This window comes from Apteryx mantelli, chromosome 6 (assembly GCF_036417845.1).
Source record: "Apteryx mantelli isolate bAptMan1 chromosome 6, bAptMan1.hap1, whole genome shotgun sequence".
Lineage (NCBI taxonomy): Eukaryota > Metazoa > Chordata > Aves > Apterygiformes > Apterygidae > Apteryx > Apteryx mantelli.
Genome location: NC_089983.1, coordinates 15349491 through 15360006, shown reverse-complemented (window position 1 = coordinate 15360006; position 10516 = coordinate 15349491). Strand labels below are relative to the sequence as shown.

Sequence of the window (10516 nt, the reverse complement as noted above, 5' to 3'; positions counted from 1 at the left end):
CTAGCGGTGCGGACGGCTGCGGCCATGGCGCTGTGCGCGGCCTCCTGGCGCGGCCGTTGGCTCGTGCGCGCGCTCGCCGCGCCGCTGGCGCCGGGGTGGCCCCAGGCCCCGCAGCCGCTGCCCGCCGCGGCCCTGCTGCCGGCGGGGGGGCGCCGCCTGCCGCCGCCCGCCGTGCGGTTCGCCAGCAGCGAGGGTCGCGGGCCGGGGGCCGACGGGCCGCAGCGGAAGGTCGTGGTCGTGAGGATCACCAGCCCCGTCATGTGGCTCCGCACCCGCTTCTATTATCTCCTCATCCGCCTCTACTTCGACCAGGACTTCAGCATCGAGGAGTTCACGCGGGGGGCCAAGCAGGTGAGGCCGAGGCCCACCCTCCCCTCGCCCCTCCTTCCCTGCTGCCCCTCGGCGGGCCCGGGCCGGCGACAGAGCCGGCCGGGGCTGCCTGTGCGAGGGCTCAGCTCGTGTGTGGGACCGGGGCACCCTCGTGTGCGGGGGCGCAGCCCCGGGTGTCATTTGGCAGCCAGGAAGGCTGGCGGGCAGCTGAGGCTGGCGGTGCCCCATCACCCTGCGGGAAGGCTCTGCTCATCTGCTGGACTTCTCGCCTGGGAGACTTCATCCAGGTTTCCAACACGATTCTGAAAACGTGCTGCTAAAATGGAACAACCTCCTGGCAACAAAAGATACTGGTTTATGCCGGGTGTCTGACAGGATAGAGATACATGGCACTGTTGGATGCTCTCTTAAACTTTGTACTGCTGGTCAGCAGAGACAGGTGTGTGTGCCTCCTTTTTCAGCTTCTGGAGTCATAGCACAAGAGAATCTCTTCTCTTCTATTTTATATACAGTGAGATGTTTTGAGACCATATTATTATGACAGAGCTGTAAATGTGTTTGTAGTGAGCTTCCTGAAGTAGTCCTACAGTGACATGACAAGTGTCTGCCTTTGCTTGAGGAAAAATTTATACTGAATTCTGTTCTCTGGGCTCCACCTCATAGACAGCACCCCAGCCTTGGCTTGGTTGGTCTTTGGTGCTAACATTTTCTGAAGTCTGTTATATTCACTGTAGATACCAGCTTTAATTTTATGTTAAAATGTCTGGGTGCCTGCATTCTGTAGGTACTCTGAAACTTGAGTGTAAAATAGTGAGATCAAGTTCTCAGCTTCTGGCTTGAAGTACCTCGCTTTTGGGAGAATTGAGAATAATCAGAGGCATGCTTTTTTGTTTTTGAGGTTGAGTTTGGGATTTTGTTTGTACTATTTTCCCAGATCCCCAAACTAAAATGAACTGTTTTAGCCATCCCCATTATAGTATGAAGAAAGGCATTTCCAGATGCTTTAAAGGAAAATATATCTTTTTAACTGGTTTTCCTGAAATGACAAAGCTTAGACAGTCATATAATCGGCACACATGCTTGTTCCTTCAAGTTTATGAACCCTATGAGCATTCTCCACAAAGTATGTTAGAGAGCTAGAGGTTTCAAAGCTAATTTTGTAAAAATTAGTGAGTTAACTGCTGTGAAACTTCAGTTGCTGAATTTATTTTTTTAGAAAAAGGTGATGGGAACAGAATATTAAAATGCTTGAGAGCTTCAGATCCCTAATTGAGAGAGACAAAGAAAACCGCACTGAAGTAGCTGCAGTGCATGCAGAACTGCATGTTCTTCCTTGCCCCATTCTTTTTTCTTTTTTTTGTAAAGCTAAACATGCTGTCAATATTTCACAAGTACATTAACTGAATATATAGGGGCATCATCATATGTAGCTGTATCTACGAAATGGGGGGGAAAAGGGGGATTGAGTTTCCTGAGGTTTAGAAACTAACCCAGACTCATAAAGAAATTTGTTATTAGCCTGAACTTCTGTTTTGACTGAAATTGGGAGATGGGCTGGGAAAAAGGGAAGGGGAACAGACTATTTACAGGGAAAGATGTAGATTGTTTGAATTAATCAAGAGAGAGTAAAAACAAGTTGTATGTACTGTAATGCTTTTTTAGTAAGTTGTGCATTTACTTCCCCCTTTTCAAAAGGTTTGATTCTTTGAATGAGACTAAATTTATTAAACCTTTCAACTTACTTTCTTTAATAGAAAAGAAACCATATATTTTGATCAGTTTTTTTTTTTAATGCTGGGGGTGGCATTTCAGTGATGATAAACATTGAAATCTTCAGTCATGGAATATTTGGGTTACTTGTCTCATAATGATGGATTTTGCTGAAGAATAAGCCAACCTAGAATTATCTGTTCACGTGTTCTTTGCAGGCCTTCTCTCTTGTTTCAAAGCTGCTGTCTCAGCGTAAACTTGATCTGTTGGAAGAACTTGTATCAGAGGAGGTAAATACTTCCCATCTCTTACTCTGCCAATAGATTTTCAGTCATGAAATAACACACATTCCTGCCTGTTGATATCTACAAACACTGCTGTTTTGGTATCATTTGAGAAAAAAGATTCTAACACTGAACAGGGCAATTGTCTGTTTGTTTTTTTATGTTTAATTTCAAGGCATGAAAGTTAATTTAAAGTTATTATGTAGGAAAAAAAAAATAATGGCTCTTGACATTGAACGTAGGGACCAAATGCCAAAAAGATAGGTGTACCGGAAGGGGTTGAAAGTTGGTGGGTTCTGAAGGGAGGGCAGAGTTGCATACCTCTGTTGGTAGAAGCAGATAGTGTAGCTGAATATCTCAGTGGGTGCACCAGAATTTAGATGGTGGTTTTTTGTTCATCCCTGCTGTCCTAATAGGTATCCAGCCCTAAGCAGATCATGCAGGCAATTATCGGTCTCATCTGGGAGGCCTCAGTCTTGTGTCATGATCTCAGGGATGCAACTGACCTGGCTGGTTAAACATCAGTGCTGTGTGTTCTGTCTTTTTATGAGTTTTTAATTGTTGAAGTTGTCTTGGCCTTCCCAGGGGACGGAGGTAGCAGATGCAGCAGAGCCAAGTGGAGGAACTACTTCAGCTCTGTGTCTGCCCTGTTACTGGATGTCAGCTTGACCTGCCCTGTTGCCACCCATGCCTTTGCAGCAAAAATTTTGGTGCTATTCTAGTGCATCCCCCCTGGACAATCTTGTCTCCTCTCTCTGAGCAGAGATAGCAATAAAATGTGAGTGTTTCCTATAGTTATTTTGAGAGAGCACCTCCTCTTTCTCTGCTCATCTTAAATTACTCTGGGTGATCAAGGCTAATATACACCCAGAGACCCCCTGTAACCAGAACATGTGCTGACTGAGGTTGTGATACCAGGCCATGTTTTTGCAAATTTTATACCTCTTTCTTGTAGATACAATGGCTTCTAGTGAAGATTGCCTCTTTTGCTTCCGTATGACCTCTGGCTTTGTTTTTTATTAAAAAATGGCAACTTAAGTTAGGCTAAAAGCTAAATCTGAGTTAAAAATAAACTTGAACAGCTTCATCATTCCTTCCTTGTGACCTTTCTTTGTCACGTGGTGTTTGAGGTGATGCTTATGTTCAATTCATACACTGTACCCATTTTACTTAACAGTTGCATAGGTCCTTAGGCAATCATATGCTATGGCTATGAATGTCATAGGAAACTTCACTCTAAAAGTAATGATTTTTCAGTCTTTTCTGGCTTGCAAGTTTCTAAACATTTTCTAATGGGGATGTGGCTCCCTGAATGACAAATATAAACGTAGGGGTAATAGAATTGCTTTTCAAAGAAATTTATGAAAGATAACTAAGGAATAATTGAATCAAAAGCTAAAGAATATATGTATGGAGAGAAGGCAGCAGTGAGAAGGCAGAGTGTAAGTATGATTGTAGAAGCAAGCTTAACTGGTATTTTTTAGGCTTACGTGCCTTGCTTTGCAGTTTACATTTTGACAGTAACTTTTTTTAAAGATTTTTTAAATATTTGGGTTTCACTGGGTTTCATTCTGTTCATTAAATAGGTCTTGTTTAATAGGGCTGAATTTGGGATTGGGAGTGCCCAAGTGCTTTTTCACATCCTCTATGTTGTATATTTAAATGTTATGGTGATATAGCTCTTTTTATTAACTGCAGTAGAAAAGATTGTTACTTCAATTTCCTAATGAAAAACTGAGCTACATTTTTTCTAAATTTAGGCACTTAAGGTTTTGAAGGAAAAGATTTCATTGCTTCCTGACAACCACAGGGTTGCTTTAGCAGCTGACGTAGATGCAATCATGTACACAACAGAAGGAGATGTTCGCATTTACTATGATGATGATGGTATGTTTAGACTTTTAAAACGTTTCATTGGTGGGCAATCTGTTTTCCTGGTTTTGCTCCTAGCAGGCATTCTCCTTACAGATGTCTTTTTGAATTCTGTTTCTCATTCCTTGTTCTTCTGTTTATAGTTCCCTCTGTGTGTAGTTCCCTGATTTCCTTTTAAACCAGAGCCTGAGACATTACTGTTAATGAGTCATGATACTATTTTGACTTCTGTTTAAGTTTTGCTCATTCCTATTCTTTTCTAATTTCATATTTTTACATTATTTGTCTTTATTCATCTCAAACCACTCAAAAAATTATACTTTGTTTATTATTTTAATGTACTTATATTTAATTTTAAAAATTATGTTAATTTTACAAAAACAATTATGCTCTATACAAAAAACTGTTTACTTGAACCATGAAAATACATCTTGCAAGAAGAATAATGAAGACTGGATAATGAAATGAATTCTGTTGTTTTCACTTCTACTCTGCTTTCGTGGAAAATATTCTGTTCTAGGACATCTTGATTTTTAAACTAACGATGAGCTCAAAAAAGTTTTTCTTTTGTTTAAATGCCAACATTATGTACTTGTTTCTCTATCAGACACAGTTGAGGTGGTTCATAGTCTAAGCATGGGTCTCCCAGTGAGCATTTCAGGTTCTCAAACCCAGTGAGTTTTTTTTTTCCTGTTTTGGGGTTAGGGGGTTGGGATTTTTTTTCTCTCTGTATGTTAGTCCCTGAGTTTCACCTCCTCTGCTCTATGTACTTTTGTAGTATCAACAGTTGTCTTTGCAACCTGTAGCAACCTGCTTTTCATGCAGTTTGACTTTATACCATGTCAGGCAAAACTCATAATGAATTACATACCTTTCTGCTGAATGTAATTTTATTGTTGCTAAACAGCATGAATATGGTTTTAAATAGCTTTATTGTTTATTATTCTATCATGCATTTTTTTTGGCTAAAGTCAATTGCTCTTTCTGGATCTCAGTAGAACATATGCTAGACTGCAAATAGGAATATTTGACCGACGACAAACATGTATGTTCAAGAGATCTAACTTATGCTTTGGTTTTATTTCCAACAGGAAGAAAATTTGTTAGTATACTGATGCGTTTTTGGTATCTGAATGGTGCTAACTTACCTGATGATGTACCAGGTGAAACCAAAGTATTCCAGATTATGTTTGGAGATGAAAGTACAAAAGAAAAAAAACATCTTTTAACAGCAAACTATGAGTAAGTTTCCTTGTCCTCTTCATCACTATAAACATATATAGGCATATAGATGGGCTAGCTGTGTGGAAACTAGTTTGGGAAGTGGAAGCATTCTCAGCAGGGCAGTGCAGAATGTGGTATGTTTTGATTTACCTTGCTTCCAATCTAAGTGAGCGCTCATCCAGCTTTCCAGTTTTTATTTTAGGGGCAAATTTTTTAAATATCCATTAAAGTCATCATGCTGTTACCTTGTTTCTGAGTTTGAGATTAATGAGAACTCTTTCTCCATCAGGAAGGGCAATACTTGGAGCATTGAATAGAGTTTCTGATTCTTTCCTATGCTGCTCCTGCAGCTTTTGGGAAAGAGGCCAGTATCAGTCCTTGGTTCCTGTTTCTTGCAGTACAGCTAACAGCAATACAGTCAAGCCAGGCCATCAAGTGTGGTGCTGTTGACTTGTCACTTCCTGCACAAAAGTCAGTACTGCAATTAGCTCAAGAAAGTAGCCCATAAAAGAGGAAAATATGTAGCCGAATGCTTTCAGCAGAAAGATAGAAAAAGACAAATGTCATTTGATGTTCAGATAATTCATGCCACTATGATCTAAGCCCTTGAAGCACACGCTAGTCAGGTAGATGGATTTTCATTGGAATGTTTATAAATAATGTCTGTGTTAGTTTACTACGTCAGAGCAATGCAAAAATACCTGCACAGTTGGCAAAATGTATTGAAAATAACGTTCTCAGAAGTTGGAAAAAGTGAGGGGTTTTGTCTGAGAAACACAGTATAATTAGTGACTTCTAAACCCATATTTGAACTGGAGAAACTGTGGAGTCTGTATGACATGGAGCCCCAGAATAAAAGAGGCAGTCTGAGGACACAAATGTTTTTCTCACGGATGGATCTTTCTGGATCCATCTCTTAACCATATTCAGCATCTTCCTTAGAGTTGGAGGCTTCTCACGCCCCATTAGCCTCAAGAGCCTCCACTTAAGGCATTAAGTATGAATTTCTAATTCCTAGCAGAGAGTTATCTTTGCAAGTAAGTGTTCCTTCTGCTATTTACAGTACTGACATAAACTCAATGGGCAAGGATACTAGAGACTTGGAAAGCTGAATGTTACTGTAGTATTTGGATGTCTGGAGAAGGCAGTTTCCAGAAGCGGTCTGGTGTGTAATAGCAAAACAGTGAGGTTACGCTGCTCTTGTCCACAATGTATAGGTGGCTTGGGAACATGGATATTGAGCTTGAATTCAGACTTGCCCTTAAGTGACAACCAGCCAGAACTGACAAGGTCAGGGAGGAAGGTATTGATGACTACAAAAGGAAGGGGGAAGACTCTTTGAAAATAGACAGTTCATGTTTTCACTTTCCTATCAGCAACTGTGGAATTTACATTTAGAGAGATTTAGTACTACTTGTACTACTTTACTATTAGCTTGATTTTTGTTATATTTCTGAAAATGCATTACTTCTAAGTATTTAAAATATAGTTCAGTGAAAATGCAGTTTTTCAGTTGGAGTTCCTAGCATGTAGCATGTTTGTTTTGCAACGCAGTTACACAGTTACCATCTCATTAGAATGAAACCCTTTATTTAGGATGAAGATTTGCCACAAAGCTATATTCATGGTTATTGCTATGAAAAGTTGGTACTCTGTTGATATCAGGATCTTTACTCTTGCTGCTTGATCCCTTCTGTGGGATCTGAGCCAAAACACTTTGAAGTCAGTGGAAAGACTCCTGATAAATTCAGTGAGCTTTGTTTCTTGCAGTAGGAGTAATTTTGATTTTTCCATTTTGGCCAAAGCATCAGAGCTTAATGAGCTGTTACAGGAATAATGACAAAGTAAAATGTTTCTTCATGTTTTCTTGTTGGTGTTAGTAGTTCTTTAAGGATCAAGTGGATTTTAATAACTCTTCACTTATTGTGCTGCCTTTTCCAGGTTTCAAAGAGAATTTACAGAAGGAGCAAAACCAGACTGGACTATTACACGGATTGAACATCCAAGGCTATTAGAATAAATGTCTTCTGCAATGTCTTTATGTACCATTATAAATGTTCTGACATAACACATCAGGCATTTTTTGGTCTCTTTCCTCTTCCTTCTATCTCACCCAAAAGAGGGATGGATTTTGTATATTTGTTTCCCAAAATTGTTTCTGAAATTTACACTATGCTGAAGCATTACAATAAAGCCTTTTCCCTGGAACAGGCTAATACAAATTTAATTGGTACTAGCACTCATCCAAGGCGTTTGCACGGCACAGTTCTGCACAGGCCAGTATTATGAGTACACCAACTTCTTGCATTGTCAGAAGAAATGATGCTACTTGGAGATAAACAGCATTTTCATGGCTGGTGGCCCTCCTGAGTTATTTTCATGTTTCTTTTTTCCCTAGGGACTGTACAATATTTAACTGAATAATATTTGAGATGAAATAGAGGTAGATGGACTTCTTAGATTGTCTGGCATCAACTGTACATTTTGAGGTAATCTTGCTTTTGAATGTATTTGAGATCAAGAAAGTTAGAGCCATTATCAGTGTTTTTTCTCATTCCAATCTCTCCTGTACCAAACTTCTAGCATTGCACTGGGAAAATGTATCCAAGGTTTTTTTTGACACTCTTGATAAGTAATATGAGCAACATTCCTTTTAATTCAGTAATATGCAGGCAATTCCAAATTTAGAGGCTTAAGGAGAAAAATTTAGATAAAGCATGGATTAAAAAGGGGGCCTGACCATCTTACAGTAAAGCTAAATGAAGTCCTCTCTGTTTGTTGGAGAAGTAAGCAAATCATTAAAATCGGATGCTGCAGTCTCTGGAGCAGCTAAGTCCGTGGTCTAAGTAGCTTGAAATTATTATGTGCAGTTCAACAGGAGTTCATGATAACAGTTTTGTGTCCCCATCTCTGTTTTAAAGATAAAGCAAAACTTCTTACCCCGGCATGTTGAAAGGATTTGTATAGTGTTTTGAAAATGTAAAATAAGTATAATTAATGTGATTTACAGGAGCTGTGATTGGAGAGTATAAATTAAATTTCCTATAGTTCAGCTCCTTTGATGATGAAATAATTTAATGACAAGACTACTTAAACCTCATCAACAAGGTTTTTCTGTCAAATGTTGGCGAAATAGTGAAGGTGTTTTGCTTGCAAGGTTATGCTTGCTCTTAAGGTTAGCAGCAGCATGACTTTATAATAGAGAATTTGTGATTTAGCCTCTGGACAAAGTTCATTGATGACAAAGAATCTTGTCCTGAGGGGAGAAAACACAAAAATCTGTATTTAAAATTACATATTGTCACTTTTTATGTGATCAGTCTGGAAAAGTTTGAGGCAAACTAAAAAACATTTGTCGTTCTGTGGGCCGTTTGCTAGTGCATTTCTAAATGACAGCATGTCCAGCTTGCCACTGAATGAGGTGCTCCAACAAGCTGCTATCATCAGCCTTATTTAGTGTAGTCACAGGAGGAATAAGCAGAATGCTAGTGACGTATGCAGATGAACTTCTGAAAGGAGTCATTTTTATACAGGAAAAGAAGACTAAACTATTTTGAATGTGTGTTATCAAAAAGAGCCATCTTTATTTTCAAGAGTGTCTGCTTTCACATTAAATCAACAGTTACCGATCTAGAAATGCTGGTATATCTTAAAATTTTTAGTTCAGTAGTTTAGTTACTTTACTTGTATTTGACTGGATATGTCAAAAAGGACAGTCATGCCATAATATAAGAGTTTGCCCTGCTAGTAATGAGTGCTCCATTTTTCAAAGTGAAGGTGGGGCAGACACTTCGGTAAACAGTGAAAAGCTAACAGTGAAGGGCTAACAGTGGTTGTAATTGATATTATTGATATCAATATCAGTTGATAATAAATAAATAATTTGATTATTAATCAAGTTATTGATTAGTAAATTGATAATAATAAATTGATATTATTTTTAATAACAGCCTGGTTTTGTTCACTATAAAATGGTGACTTGATATGAACATGCTCTAAGTTGATAATAACACAGTTTTGTTGAAGAATAAGATATCATTCAGAAATTTAAATGTTCTATCCTATGTACTTATATACATAAATATTTATATATACTATCTTATCTCTCAAAGTTGAGTTTTGTTTTGTTTTGTTTTTCCTCTAAGCTTCCTTTAAAAAAAATCTATCCTGGAGATTACAAATCTCCATCAGGTGCAAAACTACCCATAGTCTTAATGTATCATAAATATATCTGAAAGGCAGCTGGATTACTAAGCATACTGTACTGGAAAGAACGGTTTGTTTCTACAGTGAATAAAGCTGGTGTAATTAAAATAGATTTACATTCTAATGTTGGTTTCCAAAAAAGATCTTCTGGAGGAATGGACAAATATACTTAGAGAAGAGAGTATTTAAATTTACAGGAAATTTTGTTGGTTTCTTTTTCACCTGCCATCCATAAATTCTCAGTCTTATAGCAGATGATCTTAGGAATTACTAAGACTGAAGTGAATGTCAGTGAAGAGCATTTGGCATCTTGCAGGATCAGAGCCTTATTTGCAATTAAAGAGATAGTTGTCTTCATTTACCTTTTTTTTCTAATATTTTTTCCTTAAGAGTTAGTGTTTTCAGCCACCATGCCACACTCATCATTTTATATATGGCTCTGTAAACTGATTTTAAGAAAAAGTGTATATAAACACCTTTTCTTCTTCTTCAGTGGATAGGGTTAACTCATGGAAACAGACTTTTTTCTTCCATGTCATTTGTTCATGTAGAACAGAAACTGTTTTCTACATAGCCAGCCTAAAATAGCTACCCCAACTTACATTATCTATAATAAATGATTTGGTGTCTTCAACCTAGCTCATAGTGAATGAATTTCTGTAGGTTGTAAAGACTGTTCCAAATTCTCATGGCAAAAAGGAGAAGGACAAAACAGTTAAGTTGGTTTAATCTTGATTTTAGCAGACTTCCTAAGACTCACAGACTAAGATGGAGGAGAGTGTTGTGCTGTAATTAGGAGAAGCAATTTCCAGTGCCATCATTTTAACACCTTTCATTAAAAATCATAATATTAAGTGTTACAGTATTTTAAAAAAGAGCTAAAGGAAGTG

General features: G+C 38.5%; 1 protein-coding gene across 1 annotated transcript; it reads left to right on the top strand.

Annotated features, from left to right (window-relative positions):
* The first annotated feature begins 24 nt into the window (after positions 1-24).
* Positions 25-9665, top strand: MAIP1 (matrix AAA peptidase interacting protein 1). The gene is made up of 5 exons (XM_013952152.2): positions 25-351; positions 2259-2330; positions 4085-4211; positions 5288-5438; positions 7362-9665. The coding sequence occupies exons 1-5, from the start codon at positions 25-27 to the stop codon at positions 7438-7440; spliced, it is 756 nt and encodes a 251-aa protein (XP_013807606.2). The 3' UTR covers positions 7441-9665.
* The last annotated feature ends 851 nt before the right edge of the window (positions 9666-10516 follow it).

What these genes read in the sequence shown, in the direction of transcription:
- MAIP1 (XM_013952152.2), top strand. Translation starts at nt 25, where the DNA reads ATGGCGCTGTGCGCGGCCTCCTGGCGCGGCCGTTGGCTCGTGCGCGCG. An exon ending in TCACGCGGGGGGCCAAGCAG is followed by an intron (nt 352 to 2,258) that starts GTGAGGCCGAGG and finishes TGTTCTTTGCAG; the next exon opens with GCCTTCTCTCTTGTTTCAAA. An exon ending in CATTTACTATGATGATGATG is followed by an intron (nt 4,212 to 5,287) that starts GTATGTTTAGAC and finishes TATTTCCAACAG; the next exon opens with GAAGAAAATTTGTTAGTATA.